Below are 19,846 nucleotides of genomic sequence, written 5' to 3'. Positions count from 1 at the left end.
CCCCCCCCCCTAAGATCTCGAGAACCACGCAACCTAGCGACAAGCGGCAAACGGTGTTGGATAGCCCTATCAGGGAACTACCTTGTGACCCAATTTTATTGACCTAGGTCAAACCGATGACGTCACAGGTCAGGTCAAAGGTCCAATTTTCACCGTTTACAGGCATTTCAAGAAATGCGTTGTAAAATCGAGTAAAATGCATTTCATTGAAAATCATCGATGGGGAAATGTTCTTCAAACACATATTTTGCTATTTGAGGTCACTGATACCAGGTCAGGTCACAGAGGTCAGGTCACTGGGGGGTCACAATATGAAAGTGTCGTGTGATACATGTTTTATGGTCCATTTTACATGACAAATGCGATTATGTGGGTCAGGCAGCCTTTGGGGCCAGATTAGGTCACGTTTTGGTCAAGGTCAGGTCAAGGTCAGGTCAAGGTCAGGTCAAATTAGGTCAAATTTCAAAGTTTATATTTTTGCATAAAATGGGTATCGAATCGATGCAGCTCGTCACGGGGAGTTCAATGGTGGTCTTTGTTTTGCCGTACGTGGTCTAGAAGTGCTAAAAATTGAGTTCAAATATTTGACGTCATCATTTTTGAACAGTGTTTTCGCTATAACTTGGCCAAAAAACGAGATATCGATCTGAAATTTGGTATGTATATAGAAGAGCGCAGGGACTATCACATATATTCCGGTTTTTTCGAAATTCGGATTTTTTTTTGATTTTTTTAGTTTTTCTAAAAAAACAATTTTTTGAATTTTTGAGGGTCAAAAACCCAAAATTTTGAAAATCCGAGATAGCAGTTTTGTAGCGCCGCTTTTTGTCTACCAGACCATATAAAGAACTTTGAAATTGCTTGATAACTGTAGATTTGGTGAGCGTTTCAAGATTGCATGTTTTTTGCTCATTTTTGCTCGAACATGACCTCAGTTTGACCTCAATAACTCCTGACCTAAGGTGACCTAAGACTTGAAATTTGGTGTGAAGGTGTCAAATTGATGCCCGGGAAGGTACTGAAAATTTGGCGGCGCTGCGCGCCGCCGTTTTCTTGCTATTCAGGAAAAACCACAGGGGGGGGCCAAAATGCCCCCCAACGGGTCGAGGGTTAAAGTAAAGAGAGTACCAGTCGCTGTGTCTAGTTACAGTACAAATACTCCTTTCCGCGAAGCTCTAGCTCAGTTAGGGGAGAAACGGCATGGGGTGTTCCACCAGCGCCCCCCCCCCTCCACTTGGCCGGGGCGTAAAACGTATAGGTAAAACTGATGGGACTAGCGAGGGTTAAAATGTTACACATTGTGTCAAAAGTATCATGCTCTTCCCCTTTTCAGAGCAGACTAGGCTACGTTCGTTCAAAAATATAGATATCACACCAAAATACTCTCGGAGGTATCTTATCCCTAATAATGCCAAAGTTCGTCTACAAAAAGAGCTTCAAACGGTTCTTAGAGCGACCCGCCATTGACAGTTCACGAAGTGTGCACCATAAACAGTTAGAAGAGCTGCTGCACCGCGCTGACAGCCGTGGCCTGCGTCAAACACAAACCGGGCGAATTCCTGCAGAAATGACTCGGAGCAGAGCTCCAAACAGTGCACCCGGTACAAACACGGTACCACACGGTACACCGCCGTCTCGAACTGCCCACGGCACGGCGCCGCCGGCCTCCTGGACGGCTGCACCCGGCACTGCTGCGCGGCGCCGGTCAGGAGGTAGCGCACGGCACGGGGATCGATCAGCTGCGCCCGGTACCTTGACGTCGCCGTACCGCACCGCCCACTCCCTGCTGCACACGGTACAGAGAGTGGAGACGCACGCACACATCTGGCGTAATTGTTGTTGTGGAGGACGCCGACCGGCTTAATGGGACTCCATCAGACAAGGCGCGTAGAAATCGGACCAGCGGAGCGCCAGGGCCTAACTATCTGAACTCCATGAATATCAGTCAAATATAATGCGCAGTTACCGAACGTATAATGCGCAGTTGCAAGCTGAGAGTACCGAATAGACGTAATGTCAAGTGATCGGGGAATAAGTTGGCGGCCAAACCAATAACGAAGGGGCCACGGGGTAAAGAAGGAAACAACGGGATTTCATACCTTACCGCCCCGGGAAACGGTTTAACCCTCGCGGGCCCGGGAGGGGGGCGTCTTCGCCCCCCCCCCCCCCCCCCCTGGCGAATATTTGCGATAGCTCCCGAACGCTTAGGGATAGGAAAGCGAAAATTTCAGTACCTTTTCTCCAATCAATTTGACATCTTCTGAAGTAAAAAATTTAGACCTAGCCCCATTGATGACGTCACAGCGTCGATTTTTCTAGACCCCTGCACGGCAAACTTCGGCGTCACGTACGCGAGCTTCAAATACAGCTGTAGCTGCTAAAATGTAGCTGCTAAAAATTTTAGAGATAGAGATAGAGTTTTAGAGATAAAGACAAATTGCGAGCACCGTTGTGTAGCGTTTGACCTGGAGAAAAACAGAAAAATAGTTTGGCGACCTGAGGTCAGAGGTCAGGTCAACGACCCCAAGCTGTGGTTTTAGTTTTTCGCAATAACTTCGATAAAAATGGTCCTAGAGCTACGGCAGTGGTACCATCGCATTTGCCTTGTCAAACCGCGTCGAATGCTATATATTTTGTTAGGAAAAGGTCAAGTTTTATGTTGACCTCATGTGACCTCGAATGACCTTTGGTTGACCTTGACACATGAAAGGTCGTTTATGATGGATTCGTACCCGCTGATTACGAATCTGGCATCTATGTTCTTCTAAGCCTTCATTTAGAGCCTCCGGATGGCAAGATTGTCTTATTTATTATTACTAACTTGAATCAGTGAAATAGCCTCTAGCAAGGATACTCTTCTGTGACCTTGACCTTTGAGCAGCCTTGTATCATAAGATGGAACCACAAATAGGGACCTGATAAGCCTCAAAACATTTCAAAACATCTTGGAAGTTAGCACGCAAGATGTATGAAAAAGTACGGGGACCCGCAGTTGCTACGGTACAGCGACCCTGAGTAAATTGTCCCAGCACCCACACAGGGAACAACGATAAGCTGTCAGAGGGCACGTACAGTAAACCTTAGCTGCTCTTGTACAGGGATCGGCAGTCGATATCAATGTGATTGTTATCGGTTGTTACTGGACAGGACAGAAGGTTAGACTTGAGGTTCGTGTACAGTAGCAACTGCGGGTCCCCGTACAAAGTTTGATGTCAATTTTGAGCATGACCTTGACCTTGACCTTTAATTTTGAGCACATTTTCGGAATCCTCAGATTCTCTTCTTTCGTTTGGCACCCAATTTTGCCGGTTTTATGCATCCTGCCGTCCTCTAGAACGCTTACTTTGAGATCACTGCACATGTGCCGGTTTTTGCCTTTGACCTTGACCTCTGACCTTGAATATTGACCTGAGGTCAAACATTTTAGGTGCTTTAGAATCGTCTAGTAAGGACCTTTCGTTTGGTATCGCTTTTGTTTTCGTAGCTCACTTATTTACGGAGTTAGACAGGGGGAGGGGGCGAAAAACGCCTCCCCGGGCTGCGGTGGTTGGGATTACCCCCCCCCCCCCGGGCCCGGCCGGGTTAAGCATCAACAGGAACGGAATCAACAGGAATTGAGCGGTGATCCGAAATCGGACAATGCGTTGTGCAAAACTGTCCAACTGTCGTTAAGTTGATGATCATTGGGCGCACGAAGTAACCCTGCAATACTTGGTTGGCTGATCCAATCGATCCGCCCCCCCCCCCTCCCCTCCCTCCATCCCCACCGCACACCACCACTGCTGACGGTGGGAGTCGAGTTCAGGGCGGCTCACCGCAGCGCATACCTGCAGCTAAGGTATACCGAGCACCGGGCCAGGGGGCCAAATGCCGCACTAAGATAATAACTACCTATACCATACAACATCGTCCCCGTATCGCCCAACGTTACATGGAACTGCAAACAAATCATCTTCCTTCAGGCAGCAGTTAGGTTTTTTAATTGTAAACGAACCGGACTGTCTCAAGTTCCACACAGAACACCGCTATGAAAGCTTCTTAGAGAATAGACATTTGAACGGATTCACTGTACGCTCAGGGCAGGCGCTCGAAATGACCGCTCTGTTTCGGGCAGCGCTGCTCGGCACGGCGCTGGGAGTGACATGATATTCGCCGCAGCTGCTCCTCACTGGTGTTGAGGACACACTAATGCATCATATTCCTGTCCTTTACCTATATCCAGGGACAAAGGTAAAGGCCTAGAGACATCATCGATGAGAGGTGTTTGCCCGTTGGCTGTTCTCTTGTTTGAAGAAGAGGTTGATGAAGCGAAAGAGCGCTTCAAGATGCTGGAGACTGTGATGCAACATTATACCAGCTTGAACAACGAAACAAATTCCAATCCAGACGTATTAGAAAACAGAATCACATCAACAAAATCATAAGCAAGGTTTATAATTGTTAGGATATTGTAGCAAAAGTGTAGTAGTAGGTATATTAGCCGTACTTCGACTACAGGCTTCATTGAAATAATGAAATATTCATTGCATCCCGGAACGGCAGTGCACTGCACACTGCACACACTGACAGACACGGTACAGCCAAGACTGCATCGGTTCACACGACACTAACATCAAACCGCTCGGCACCGCGCGCCGGGCCGAGCGGTGCACCCGGTACAGCGAGGCACCGCCCCCAATCCCCATGGTTTGCCCACGGCACAGTTGGCAGCGCCGCTATCGGGCCACCGCCGAACGCTCCCGATTCCGCTGCGCACCTTTGCACCCGACATTGTTCGTGCCGGCACCTCTTCCCCGAGGATGACGTTGGATTTGCACACGGTACAGCCTGGAGAAGGCAGCCGTTTATAAGCGGCGGCCGGCGGGCGGGGGCAATCAGTTCCCGAGGGTGCGCCGTGGGGTTCGGACGTCAACTGTCAGCGCTACACAGAGAGACCATGCCTCGTGACGAGTGCTGCCAAGGTAAGGAGCGGGCCCGGCGTCCGTCTGGCTCTGTGCGGCCAGCGAAATCCATCACCCCGTCTAAATGGTATATGTAGCCATGTCACGTAAAGCAGAAACAGTAAATTAATGTAACTTTTCTTTAAACATTGAACAACAGTTCACTTCGAGTTTAGTCTCGACAATTTCGTACGGCACATACAGATAGTTTTAACATAGTTCATGGAGCGTATTTGCAGCAGCGCAGCGAGCTTCCCCCCGCATAAATTTGTATAAGTAACAGACCCATTTATAAAAGAAAAGCAGCATTTAAGTTCAAGGGACGACGGAGGTGACTGAAGATTTGGTCATCGGTAACCATTCGCCAATGTCAAACGGTGACACCCCTCGGGCGGTGACCCTCCGCCTTTAAATGTCAAACGGTGACACCCCTCGGGGCGGTGATCCGTGGCCGCTGGTCGGTCTCCGGGTATCAAACGCTCACAGCCCGGGGCAGCGACCCGGGCTGTAGCAGCGGCCCTGTTTCGGCGGCGCAATCTACCTAAATCCCAGTAGCTGTCGCACGGAGGGACGCGGTCAAAACTCGCACGGAGGGACGCGGTCAAAACCAGAACGTGAACGGAGACGTCAACAGTTTATGCTGCTTCCGTCAGAAAATAAGAGAGCACAAGCAAAGTCTATTCGGAATTCAGATTCCTGTCATAGTTTAAGTTTAAGTTTAGATTAATGGACTGTCATTAGACTAGGTCTATTCTTGCGTCCATTTCATTGTCTTGTATCAAGTCTTCATCTTGGGTCTTCAATGACTCGAGCATATGCAGACGAGAGGGAGCGTGGGATACTAAGCACTAAGCCAGGGTATAGAATGCTTGTTTGCGCAGGGGTGTGGGAGCCGGTTTTCTAGCATCTATGTACTTTTCACATTACACATTTAACGTCATATAATTAGCAATCTTGATGATGACCAGATCATGACCATTGACCAGTATTAGTAGCATGGGGGAGTCTCAGAGGCAAAAAGGTGATCTAGCTGATTTTTAAACAAGTTTGTTGATGCAGCTTTGACTGTTTCTTCTGGCAAGCCATTCCAAACATTCACTACTCTGTTGCTGAAAAATTTGGTCCTGAACAAGCGTGCTGACCTCCTCTTCTTCAATTTGAAGCAATGACCCCTCGTTCTATCTTGAGTAGCAACTTCAAAGAACTGGTCTGGATCTACATCTGCTTTTCCCGTCAGGATTTTGAAAGTTTCTATAAGATCACCCCTCAGCATCCTTTCTTTAAAACTTGGAATCTTAAGCTTCTTCAGACGTTCTGAGTATGGCATGGTATTAACTCCTCTGACAAGTTTTGTTGCCCGACGTTGTACTTTCTCAAGTGTTTCAATGTCTTTGGCTGTGTATGGTCCTGCAGCTTGAATGCAATATTCCAAATGTGGTCGGATATACGTTGTGTACAGTATCTTGAAATTGGTTACATCAATTCTGTCAAATGTCATCTTCAGCAGCCTAAGAGCCATCATCCCCTTGTTTGCTGCTTTTTGGCAATGCAATGAGGGCTTTAAACTGTCACTTATGTATACTCCCAAATCCCTCTCTATGCTTGTTTTTTCAATGTCCTTCCTTTCTCCATTCTTTTCTTCCATAAAGTATTTTGTTTTTGTGTTCCTAGATCCACAGTGCATTACCTTGCATTTTGAGAGGTTGAAGGAGAGAAGCCACTCTCTGGACCATTCATTAATGGTTGTTATATCACTCTGAAGAGTTACTGAATCAGTTTTTCCTGTTATCTTCTTGAAAATCTTAGTGTCATCTGCAAACATTTTTATCTCGCTTGACACCAGATTCGGTAGTTCATTCACATATAATATGAACAGAACTGGCCCCAAAACTGAACCCTGGGGTACTCCACTGTCCACTTCACACCAACTAGAATGTCCTGATCTGACAACTACTTGCTGTTTGCGGCCACATATAAATGAGCTAATCCATTCATTGACACTCCCTTGTATTCCATATCTCTTGAGTTTCATCAGAAGTCTTCTGTGAGGCACGCTATCGAAAGCCTTTTGAAAGTCAAGATATACAATATCCATACAGTTTCCTTCATCTACACTCCTTGTCCATTGTTCAAGAGCTTCCAATAAATTTGTTTGGCATGACTTGTTTGATCTGAACCCATGCTGGTGTTTGGAGAGCAGGTCATTTCTATGAAGATGGGCTGCTATTTGTCTTTTCACTATTTTTTCCATAACCTTGCAAGCTTGACTTGTCAAACTGATTGGTCTGTAATTGTTTGGTTTTGTCTTTGGACCTTTCTTGTGGATTGGGATTATCTTGGCTCTTTTCCAGTCTTCAGGTAAGTTACCTTCCTCCAGTGTCTTGTTAAACAATGTTAACAATGGAAAGGCTAAAGTTGCAGCACACTTTTTCAGCACGATGCTTGGTATATTGTCAGGACCCATTGCTTTATTTTCCTTCAGTTGTTCAAGCTCTTCCCTCACTTCTTTGAAGGTAATGTGAATATCTTGTAGTGGCTCGTCATACTGTTGTTCAGGGAAAGAGGGAAGTGTGTCGTCGGGTTCCTTCACAAACACTGATTTGAAGAAGGATTGCAGAACTTCTGCTGCCTCACTATCTGATTCTGTCTGAGAGTCACCTAGCTCAAGAACTTGAATGACAGGTTTCACCCTTTGCTGTGTTCTTACATATCTATGAAGTTTCTTTGGGTCTAGTTTAAGATTTTTTACTAGATCATGTTCATAAGCATGCCTTGCGGTCCTGATGACACTCGATGTTCTATTTCTTTGAGAGGCATACTTCTTATAGTCATCTATAGACTTTGTTTTACAATATTGTTTCCATGAGGCATGCTTCTTTTTAATCTCTCTGGTGAGTTTATTGCTCCACCATGGTGCAGAGGGTTTGGTCTTCTTGTGGTTCTTAATGGGTACAAATGAGTCGATAGCTGTTACTATGGCTTTCTTAATTTCTTGCCACATGTCTTCTACTCCTGCATAATTGAGAAAGCTCCAATCTGTTAAGTTCAATGCTTCACTCATGCCGTCGAAATTGGCTTTCTGATAATTGTATCGTTTCTCTGAGCTTGTCTCTGCCATTTCACTTACAGAGGCTCGAAATGTGAAGTCCCACAACAACACTGCATGGTCGCTTTTACCAAGCGGTTCACAAATGTCTATGCTTTCTATCATGCTTTGGTCATTTGTGAAGACTAGGTCCAAAAGGGATGGGGCTTGTCCTTCCCTAAAGCGTGTTGGACTTTTCACATGCTGGTACAGGTACAAGTCTTGTACTGTTTCTAGAAACCTTGAAGGATCAGAGTTTTCTGTACCATCATATGTTCCAATCTCCCAATTAATTCCACCATAGTTAAAATCACCCATGATCATAACATTTCTGCAAGAAATTCCGACGTCTTGAGTTTTCCTGAACAAATCATTTAACATATCATTTTGCTCCCTTGAGTTTCTTGGAGCTCTGTAACAGACGCCCACAAGTAACTTTTCATATCTTGCTAAACGTAAGGAGCACCAAACTGCTTCACCAAAGGGATGCTCATTCAACTCCTTACATTCCACCACTTCAAATTTTTCATGAACTAAAATTAATATACCACCTCCAGACTGACCTAATGGCCTGTCCTTACGGAATGCCGGATGGTACCCTTGTACAGCGAATTCCACCTTCTCCCAAATTTCAGTGATGCCCACAATATCAGGCTGAATTATATCAATTCTCCCTTGAAGTTCACTATGCTTGTTACTCAAACAATTTGCATTTGTGTACAGACACTTCAATTTACTGAACCTTTCTCTAGGCCTGCTTGGATCACACTCTGCTTGCCCATGGTGCCTCCTCCTTTCGGATGATTGTTCCTCGAAAAATGCAATGTGTATCTTTCCCTTTTTGTTCCAGTTCCTTTCGCAAGTTACGCTGTTTTTCCCTCTCATCTCGTGGAAGATCTTTTGTGATGTATGTGTTGACAAAGCCAAGTTCCTTCAGTTCAAACCTTTTTCTGTACATAACCTCTACTTGTTCACTTCGTTCAAGTGTAACCAGCAAGAGCCGAGGCTTCAAGTCTGCTCCTTCATACCTTCCTAGTCTTGTGACACGTACTACTTTCACAGGGTTGTTCTCCCTTAGCAGAGTTGAAATCATGGTTGTCACCACTTTTGTGTCTTCTTCCTTCCTCTGTTCTGGGTTCTTTGCTTTGCTTTCTGTAATGTTGTGTATGATGATATTTTTCTTTCTTTCTTCATCCACCTTACTTTCCATCATCTTCACCACCCTGTCTGTTGTGTTCTTCATCTCAGCTGAAATGATAGGAAGACTTTTTGTGGCCTTCTGGTTTTCCTGCACTGCCTTTCCTAGCACATCGATGCTACACCCAACTGTCTGTTCCACCCGGTCTATTCTGCTCTGCTGAGCCCGCATCATGTGATCATGTTCACTGCTTAGGCTTTTTACTACTTCTTGGTTGCTTTGAGTCACTATGCCTTCCATTTTGGTTACAGCTGAATGCACAGCTTCTTTTACCCTTTCTTCTATCATGTTCTCAATCCTTGTCGTGCAGGATAGCATAGTTTCCTCTATATGCTGTTCTTGCTTTAGCTGTTTTTCTACCATCTGTTCTAGCTCAAGAAGTACTTTTTGTTGACGTACGTCTTCTTCTTTAGCTTTCTCTGTCACTAGTGACCTCATCATTGGCAAGTGTTTCCTGCAGAAGGAACATATCCAGACTAGTTTGGCATCCTTAAGTAGCTTGTAAACCTCTTCTTCAATTTCCTGACAAGATGGATGGTACCACTCCAGGCAGATATCGCAGGCAATGCCACCTACTGAGTCATTGAGAACTTCCTGCCCACATCTCTCATGTTCATTTCCTTTGCAGGTGTACTTGATCTGACCTTTCTCGGGTTTACTTTTGACTTTCATTCCTTGAGAGCTCACAATGGAATCTCCTTTTTCACTTGCATCACACTTTTTTCCTTTTTTGGTCCTTGATCTTGCTTTCCTCACTACTTTCCAATCTCCTTTTCTTTCTTCATCGCTGCTACCAATGGTGTTGTCATTGTGAAAAATGGAGTCTTTTGGAATTTTATTAGTTGAGATTTTAACCCCTCTTTCCATAGTAACCTTACCTCTAAGTCTTCTCAGTGTTATCTTTGATAGCTTGAATTACTTTGAACTCACCAAATCTACCATAAGATCAATATTTGTTCAATATATACTTAATTCTGATTTGTGGATGCGCCACAATTGTGTCCAGTTTTCTATTCTCTCAGTTATGCCTTCTCATATTTTAAACTCTTTCAAAATTACACCACATAGATCAATCAGCCAAAGGGAATCCAAGAAAATCAGGTCTTCACTCCCTCTAAGTCCTAAATTAGAAAATACTGGCAATATAACCAAGAGCCAATAGACAAGTTGTAAACAACCTGGTTGCCATGACAACCCATAATCATACCCCAACTTTTCATTTTTACACCTTACTTTATGTTACCTATGTAGGTACAGGTCTCGGGGGTTTTAGCGGTAGGTTTTGCACCTAGAAAATTTAGTGTACTTCAGGCTATATCTTCGTCGTCTTAAGCATTTAAGTGTTTAAGATGCAATAGGGTTGGGACCTATCTGCATGCTCTGTATGTTTTGGTAAAATAAAAAAGCTCAGAATTTTTAATGATTTAATTTAAAATCACTTTGTTATAAAAATGCCTAGTTAGTTCAGAAATTAATTATTTGTGGCTGAAAACAACTTGCTTCTGATTGGTCGGGCTAATCATGACGTCACATGTAGGTATATAACTGTCTGTATATTTGGCGCAGTTGAGACATACATTTTCTATGTATTTTCCTATGGTAAATCGGAGTGATTGGTCGTGTTTTCAGTGTCTCTTTATTTTGCGCTGGTATTGCGTGGCTAAGAAGTTTTATCAAGAATGGCATATACTAAAATGTTCCTTTAATAATGGAGCTTCAATATCTGTGAGTTTTATTGGCAAGCGAAAACTGATTTCGCTGTTATTTTATCTGGAAATTACTCATTTTTCAGGTCAATATTCAAAATATTTTACGGGAACAAGTTGGCACTTTTCTTGATTTTTGCACTCAAATCGCGTGCGATTCAACTGTATTGGAACTTGCAAAGAAGCTTGGTGATTAATTAACTGTGTTGTTATGGCACTGTTTGCAAAGCATGGATAATGAAACTCTGCCAAAGACTTAGCTACATAGCAATGCCTCAAGTAATACGCAGGAGGGACAGAATTCAGAGTCCGATCGAGAAGAATCGGTGCAAATGCTACGAAGACCAGGCAGCTCTGATACAATAGCTAGTCGTCTCACTACTCTCACTCCATTAGACCAGCTGATTCCTGACAGCACCGACTCGGATGCAAAGATGGAGCTCATCTTCCAAGCCAGAAACCAGTTCTTTGATGGAAGATGTGATGCTGCCTCTGTCTCTGCTTTGTTGGCCACTTTGGACGGGGCGGAGCTCCGCTCCTTGCGTGAGCGGTTATTCGCCTGTCATCCAGAAATAGTTCCTTCGTTTGCTGGCCGTTCCCTGATTAGGTGCAATACGGGGAGCTGTAATCAGGGAAGTAACTTTCCATATGAAAGGGGTGCAGGTGCACCCCCGTCCCCCATCCACTAGAAGTGCACCCCCATAGGCTAAGCGGCGCCCCACACGCCGCCCCACACGATTAGCTCTAGAGCAGATGGCGAGGGTGATTTCTCGGCTACATTCCATCTCGGCGTCGTGATGCTTGTGGGCTTGGAAAGCGTCCAGTCGTATGTAGGGTAGTGTAGGGGTAGGGTTGAGTTCAATAAGGTTCTTACATTTGAAAGGTTTGAACAACCCGCAATCAGCACAACATACCACAAGTTAAATAAAAAACTACCAAACTCCGCCCAACTGAACTAATATTAATAAACATTATAGTACATTTTTGCCACCGACGCATGTTAAAAAAGTTCAGTTAAATTTTTGTATAAAGGTGGCCTGCTGAAAGCCAGAAGCGCGAGAGACGGTTAATTTCAGTCGATGCCAAAACTCGGAAATGCCTATCAAAACCCATGCATAAAAACACGGCGGTTAATTTCATTATACGGCGGTTTTCTTCTCTTCAAAAGCTCCCTCGGTTGAACAATGCGTTCGATGACTGAAACCTCAATAAAAATCCGGTCATGGAAGCTTGAAGCTTGCTTGTAGCTTGAATAAAGTGAATTGCGAAACATGTGGACACAGGACAAGTGAATATTGGCAAGAACACAGCCTTAATGTGATGACTTATTTCAAATTTATTTCAAAGAGATGGATTAGCAGGTTACGCATAAATTTAGAAGGCAGGTTTCGAGGCACACGTAGTTCTCAAGAGCCAGTGAAAAGAGCCATTGACGATGACCCTTACAAAACGGGAAGAACAGCACTGCCAGGAGCCAGTGTTCGTAGTAAGATCGACGCTTGTTATCATAGCTTCATGGATATTAGATGTCAAAATATAAGAAAGAGGAGAGAACGCAACGACAATTTCCCACTAATGAAGACAAAGCATGTCTCCGCAACGCCTACTCCTCACTCGCAATTACTTCGTAGCATGAATGTCTAATAAAAGTAACAGACGCGTCTCGCATGTTTACCAGGTCCAGGAAATATCTGAGAAATCGGGGATGAATTTAGAGCAAAATACGACGTGGTAGGCAATATACATTTTGTATAGGCATAGTGAGACCAAGTGGTAGATTAATTTCATTATTCGCCCATCGTGTGTTAAAGGCCATGGGCAATAATTTTCATTATACGCCCAAAGCTTTACCCATTTGCTGCCCCCCCCCCCCCCTATCTTCCGTGCCCCTCCTTGAGTCCGAAGCCCAAAAGCAAACTTTCTCAGAGATGCGTTGGTGCTCGGTGCCAAAAAATTACTATAATAAATTTAATTGCCCGGTCCGAATACTATACCAGCCATGATACGGTCGCTTTTCCTCAAGGGTGTTTTCATTGAATGTGCTCGCAGGCTCGCACATTCAATGCGAAAATTGCACTCATTTCATTCGTGCAATTTTCGAAAATAGCATCCTCACTCCGTTCGGACGCTATTTTCGATAAAATAATGTCCTCACTCCGTTCGGACATTATTTTAAAACACCCTTGGGAAAGCGACCGAATAATGTCTGGTATAGTGTTCGGACTGGGCAATTAAATATATATTATAGCCAAACTAATGGCCTAAATAGAAATATATCTCAAATCCTAACAGTTATCGCGGGTGATGGCGCCATGAGTTGCTATTATCCAAAACAGATGCAAATAAACATGTTTGTATGTCCTATGTATGTTTGTTTTAAAAACGTTGCTGCGGCGCTGGGAACTGCAGTCTTAGATCTGGGTATGTTTGGCATCTGCAACTCTTCATATACTCATTAACCCTATTTCGGACGGGGAGACCTTTCAGGATTTTCTTGTACAATTGCCAAACGCCGCGAGACATTCAGCTCATATTTGGTGACTTTTCCTAAATGCTCATTGCGCACATCTCAGCAAAAAAAAAAAAATGCCGGGTCAGGTCAGGTCAGGTAACCAGAGCGGGTTTGTTGACCCCACCTCAGAAAAGTTTGCAAACACGTCAGAGCTTGAGTTTTTCACGAAGTTATTTCCTCTCAAGTTCTCAAAACAGTACCTGCAGTATGTGTCGTTTGTATATCTCAGAATTTTTTATCTGTGACCTGAGGTTAGGTCAGAGTCGTGACCTTTACATTGCAAGCCTATGGAAAAGTATTGAAATGCGACCTGCACCTCGAGTAAACGAGTCAAAACCACCCAATTCTTTAAGAATTATGACAAATTATCTTATCTGTAATGATCCAGGTGCCATTTACTGACAAGGACACCGGAGAGGGTTATCTGAGCCGAGATCATGTGAGGTGATATCTACCATACATCAATGCTCACAATACTTACAATATTGACAATGCTTTTGCTTACAACACTTACAATACTTACGATGAGACCAGCAAGCACTCTGCCGTTACAGTTCTAACTTCTGTTTCGAAAAACGACGTTACACACATTCGCTGCCAGCATAACATGTATTGTTTGACAGTAACAAAATACAATTGACATCTGAACCCCAAACGGACCGCCATCCACTCAAATTTTATAACCCTGACCGGTCAGGTGGCGAATGGAGGTCATTTCCTGGGCATTACACTCAGCCCTTGCACAAAATATCTCACCTCACAGTGATCATTACAACAATAGCACCGACTTGATAGTGGATTTCAAAGTACTTGCATCAGCTCTTCCTGCTATTGCAGACGATCATCTCCTCAGGGTACCTAATGTTGTTCGGGACATGAACGAAGATCGTTTTCGGAGTTTCATAAGTGCTACTGCAACAGCCTGGCACAAAACAGGACTTGTACGCTCTTCTCTGCACTTTGCCCTTCAGTATATCACAAAAGAATTGTTTAGAATCCATCTTACGCTTCTTTCACAGTCTCCCTTGCCACCGTAGGGCGTAGATAGATTGCTGTTGCTGGTAAGTTAAGGCACGGTAGATAGAAATTACCTCGGTTCTCAACGCCTTAAGTTATTTTCATAAAAAAGAACAAATAAATGATCAATAAGATGACAGGAATGTAAACATTTTAATCGTAAAGTAGTCCAAATATTGGAATGAGCTTTTGCTTTTCAGCATCCTCCGATTCATCATCTTTATCATTTGAAAATTCGAGGTACATAAAATGTTTATCACGCGCTCATGTTAAGTGGGAATATAGTACACGGCCGACACATCAATTTTTGACACTGAACATTTCATCCGTAAATGTTTTAGCATAATTTAAAGTTAAAAACAGCGCGAATGGCAGAGTGAAGCAAACAACAACTTTCACCCATTGATATAACATGTAATCTGTGGTGCGCCAGATGCGCCATTATTTGTCAACCGCAGAAGGTGACATGTGACGTAACAGCATCAAGATCATCTTTTTTCAAGAACTTTTCAAAACAAGTTTCCTATCTTTCTTCCCCCATTTCTCTCAGCTTATTGATTTTATGAGGCAATGGTATGCACCATAAATTCTGTGAAAATAGTTTGATCATTTTCATGCATTCTTAAAAAATCGAGTTCCCAACCCCATCGACTTGTTGGTTCACAAGCCAGCCATGATCCTGTAAAATGGTTTCATCGTAGATCGATTAGTTTCTGAGATATAACCGGAAATGTAAAAGTGCAAAACCTACCGCCTAATATCGCGACAGCCGTACTTGGTTTTGATTTACCGTCTAGCTCTGCTCTGACCAGCTCCGAGCTAGAAAATAGCTCATGATTTTTCATGCTTGTCTTCGTCTTGTGCCTTGTCAAAAACAATGTCTTTCCATCGACGCTATTCAGGGCAAAATTTAGGCATATCACCCAAAGCAGAGGCACCTTCTTCACAACTGAAATCTTGTTTTGAGCTAAGGTATGTGCTATGGAATTCGAGTCCAATTCCCAGTTTGATCAACAGCAAAGACAGCAAATCCACAATCGTTCCATTCTGAAAGAGGTCCTTTCTTTCAGGCGGCAAGGGCTGCTGTGCTGGTGCCTGCAACTGCTGCTCCCAGGGCAAGTGCTGCGACTCCAACGACTGCTGCAAGGGCGGAAAGTGCACGTGTAAAGACTGCAAGTGCACTCCTGACAACAACTGCGGATGCTGCTGCAACGGCAAATGCTGCGACGCCGGCGACTGTTGCAAGGGCGGAAAGTGCACGTGCAAAGACTGCGAGTGCACTCCTGCCACCAACTGCGGATGCTGCTGCAACGGCAAATGCTGCGACTCCGGCGACTGCTGCAAGGGCGGAAAGTGCACGTGCAAAGACTGTAAGTGCACTCCTGACAAAAACTGCGGATGCTGCTGCAACGGCAAATGCTGCGACGCCGGCGGCTGCTGCAAGGGCGGAAAGTGCACGTGCAAGGACTGCAAGTGCACTCCTGACAACAACTGCGGATGCTGCGACTCCGGCGACTGCTGCAAGGGCGGAAAGTGCACGTGCAAGGACTGCAAGTGCACTCCTGCCAACAACTGCGGATGCTGCTGCAACGGCAAATGCTGCGACGCCGGCGACTGCTGCAAGGGCGGAAAGTGCACGTGCAAAGACTGCAAGTGCACTCCTGACAACAACTGCGGATGCTGCTGCAACGGCAAATGCTGCGACTCCGGCGACTGCTGCAAGGGCGGAAAGTGCACGTGCAAGGACTGCAAGTGCACTCCTGCCAACAACTGCGGATGCTGCTGCAATGGCAAATGCTGCAATGCCGGCGACTGCTGCGAGGGCGGAAAGTGCACGTGCAAAGACTGCAAGTGCACTCCTGCCAACAACTGCGGATGCTGCTGCAATGGCAAATGCTGCAATGCCGGCGACTGCTGCACGGGCGGAAAGTGCACGTGCAAAGACTGCAAGTGCACTCCTGCCAACAACTGCGGATGCTGCTGCAACGGCAAATGCTGCGACGCCGGCGACTGCTGCAAGGACGGAAAGTGCACGTGCAAAGACTGCAAGTGCACTCCTGACAAAAACTGCGGATGCTGCTGTAATGGCAAATGCTGCAACTCCGGCGACTGCTGCAAGGGCGGAAAGTGCACGTGCAAAGACTGCAAGTGCACTCCTGACAACAACTGCGGATGTTGCGACTCCAGCGACTGCTGCAAGGGCGGAAAGTGCGCTTGCAAAGACTGCAAGTGCACTCCTGCCAAAAACTGCGGATGCTGCTGCAATGGCAAATGCTGCAATTCCGGCGACTGCTGCAGCGGTGGAAAGTGCACGTGCAAAGACTGCAAGTGCTCTCCTGACAACAACTGCGGTTGCTGCTGCAACGGCAAATGCTGCGACTCCGGCGACTGCTGCAAGGGCGGAAAGTGCACGTGCAAAGACTGCAAGTGCACTCCCGACAACAACTGCGGATGCTGCTGCAACGGCAAATGCTGCGACGCCGGCGACTGCTGCAAGGGCGGAAAGTGCACGTGCAAAGACTGCAAGTGCACTCCTGACAACAACTGCGGATGCTGCTGCAATGGCAAATGCTGCAATGCCGGCGACTGCTGCAAGGGCGGAAAGTGCACGTGCAAAGACTGCAAGTGCACTCCTGCCAACAACTGCGGATGCTGCTGCAACGGCAAATGCTGCGACGCCGGCGACTGCTGCAAGGGCGGAAAGTGCACGTGCAAAGACTGCAAGTGCACTCCTGACAACAACTGCGGATGCTGCTGCAACGGCAAATGCTGCGACTCCGGCGACTGCTGCAAGGGCGGAAAGTGCACGTGCAAGGACTGCAAGTGCACTCCTGACAACAACTGCGGATGCTGCTGCAACGGCAAATGCTGCGACTCCGGCGACTGCTGCAAGGGCGGAAAGTGCACGTGCAAGGACTGCAAGTGCACTCCTGACAAAAACTGCGGATGCTGCTGCAACGGCAAATGCTGCGACGCCGGCGACTGCTGCACGGGCGGAAAGTGCACGTGCAAGGACTGCAAGTGCACTCCTGCCAACAACTGCGGATGCTGCTGCAATGGCAAATGCTGCAATGCCGGCGACTGCTGCAAGGGCGGAAAGTGCATGTGCAAAGACTGCAAGTGCACTCCTGCCAACAACTGCGGATGCTGCTGCAACGGCAAATGCTGCGACGCCGGCGACTGCTGCAAGGGCGGAAAGTGCACGTGCAAAGACTGCAAGTGCACTCCTGACAACAACTGCGGATGCTGCTGCAACGGCAAATGCTGCGACTCCGGCGACTGCTGCAAGGGCGGAAAGTGCACGTGCAAAGACTGCAAGTGCACTCCTGACAACAACTGCGGATGCTGCTGCAACGGCAAATGCTGCGACACCGGCGACTGCTGCAAGGGCGGAAAGTGCACGTGCAAGGACTGCAAGTGCACTCCTGACAACAACTGCGGATGCTGCGACTCCGGCGACTGCTGCAAGGGCGGAAAGTGCACATGCAAAGACTGCAAGTGCACTCCTGCCAACAACTGCGGATGCTGCTGCAATGGCAAATGCTGCAATGCCGGCGACTGCTGCAAGGGCGGAAAGTGCACGTGCAAGGACTGTAAGTGCACGTGTGTCGACCGCGAGAGCCCTTCGGGTGACAGTGGCAGTGCCGATGACGGCGGCTACGGCTGCAGCTGCGTGTGAGCGCACTGAGCGGAATCCGCGCGGCGAACCACTGCGGACGCCGGCGGACGCGGACGGCTGTGAGCGGAACCGGAGGCGCTGGCCAGCTCCGGTCGCCAGTGGCGGAGGCGCGTGAGAAGCGCACCTCCGTGCTGCTGTGTTCAGGATTAACCCCGGAGTTTGGATTGCTCACAGTACCTCGCAGTTGAACTGCCCTAGGAGATAGATCGCACCCGATTAGAGTCTGGTCACAATCGGAGCGGCGTTATATTTTTATAGCTCGGCCGCCCCCCAATCACAATGCAGCTGAAATGTGAGGGCCGTTTTGTGTATATTGCCAACAGTACTGTATGCCAGCGTGTACGCTTGCCAAATATTACTCGCATGTTGTGGGGGCTTTGGAAGCCCTATTGTGTCGGAGCATATCAGTCGTTTGCGGGTTTAAACGTCTCAACCTGGTGCGCCCGTTAGTATAGACGGGTGAGCGGCTGTTTCGTGTCGGAAGCCATGACAGAGACTGTCCTTGTTGGGCTTGAGAGCCCTCAATTATTATATACTTGTCATATATGTACGGTTTGTCAATAAATGTTGGAAAAATATACCACACCGTCTGTTAACACGCGCCTTGCTGGGGGTGTTTGAACACCCACCCCTGCGGTTTTTCACGAATATCGTTTTGTTTTTGGCACACCTTATCATACAACTTTTCTACATATGTTGTTCGGACCAAGGTCGCTTAAGGTCAGGTCAGGTCACCAGGTCAGGCCAAGTGACCTCACTGCATACAAAGTTTCAATGTCTGCCATATCTACACCGAGTGACCGATCGCTTTGAAAATTTCAGTGATTGATAATAGCAGCAGTATGTACAAAATTAATATCTTGGAATTTTGATATCGGTGAACTAAGGTCAGGTCAATTTTGCGACCTCCCCATTATAAGAAGAAAAATGAAAGTCGCCTCTTTTAGACGAAAGCAATTATAAACACTCTAAAACACTGAATTAGTAGTGTCTTTGACACACTAAACATGAAAAGGGCACCCGTGACCCCTTTTTATGACCCCGAGGTCATCTCAGGTCACCAATGATATCTGACAGTTTTTGGCGAATAACTTTTGATAGAGGCATACTAGAGCGATGAAAACACCTTAGTTATGTTTGGCTCGACGATACAGATCGACTGATATGCAACTTGATCCTTACCGGTCAGGTTATGACCTTGACCTGAGGTCAAATTTTCAAGTTGACCTTTCAAGATCAAGTGATACTTAAATCAACGCGTCTTCACGAGAGGAACACGATGCTGGTAAAACAAAGTTCGTGCAAGGTTTGAGTCAAAAGTTATTGCAGAAAAACTGTTTCCGAAAAAATCGCCTATTTTGGCAGTTGCCCCTGCAGGCAAAACCGTTGACAGTAGGTCAAATCGAGGGAATTACTCAGATAGATCGTTAATAGAGCTAGCAAATGCGCCTTTTCGTGGCGCTGTAGCTTTATTACGTTCCGAGCTGTGCGTCGATTTGTTAAAAATTGTTGAAATCTGACTTACAAATCGGCGAATTTTGGCCTTCAATGACCTCTGGTGACCTGACCTTTAACCTGACCAAAAAACGAAGTGATTTTTTCCTTACTTTTGACGCCTTTTCGAACGCCACCTTTCTCGTATCGTTACGTGGCCCAGGAGACAGGCCCAGCATGGCGTGGAAATCTAGGACCCCCAGCGGGGCGCGGGT

General features: G+C 46.2%; 2 protein-coding genes across 5 annotated transcripts in view; one reads left to right on the top strand and one right to left on the bottom strand.

Moving 5' to 3' along the window:
- LOC122367264 (cytosolic carboxypeptidase 1-like) overlaps window positions 1–19,846 on the bottom strand; it is a 43,236-nt gene that overhangs the window by 15,971 nt on the left and 7,419 nt on the right.
- On the top strand, window positions 4,848–18,715 carry LOC122367263 (balbiani ring protein 3-like). Of its 4 annotated transcripts, none has more exons than XM_043340216.1 (3): window positions 4,848–4,961; window positions 15,529–16,012; window positions 16,310–18,715. In XM_043340216.1, exons 1-3 carry the CDS (start codon window positions 4,937–4,939, stop codon window positions 18,135–18,137), a joined length of 2,337 nt encoding a protein of 778 aa, XP_043196151.1. In that variant the 5' UTR covers window positions 4,848–4,936; the 3' UTR covers window positions 18,138–18,715. The 4 variants fall into 4 exon arrangements, with proteins under 4 accessions (XP_043196151.1, XP_043196150.1, XP_043196148.1 ...); XM_043340215.1 differs by having other exon boundaries at window positions 15,529–17,867; window positions 18,048–18,715; XM_043340213.1 differs by having other exon boundaries at window positions 15,529–17,875; window positions 17,957–18,715.

The sequence above is a fragment of the Amphibalanus amphitrite genome, unplaced genomic scaffold (assembly GCF_019059575.1).
Source record: "Amphibalanus amphitrite isolate SeventyFive unplaced genomic scaffold, NRLGWU_Aamphi_draft 000860F_arrow, whole genome shotgun sequence".
Taxonomy (NCBI): domain Eukaryota; kingdom Metazoa; phylum Arthropoda; class Thecostraca; order Balanomorpha; family Balanidae; genus Amphibalanus; species Amphibalanus amphitrite.
Note: the sequence above shows the minus strand (reverse complement) of the source record. Positions and strands in the feature narration are given on the sequence as shown.

Excerpts from the sequence above, each read along its gene's own strand:
- LOC122367263 (XM_043340212.1), top strand. The coding sequence starts at position 4,937 with ATGCCTCGTGACGAGTGCTGCCAAG. Across the intron at positions 4,962-15,528 it reads TCGTGACGAGTGCTGCCAAG|GCGGCAAGGGCTGCTGTGCT; the intron begins GTAAGGAGCGGG and ends CCTTTCTTTCAG.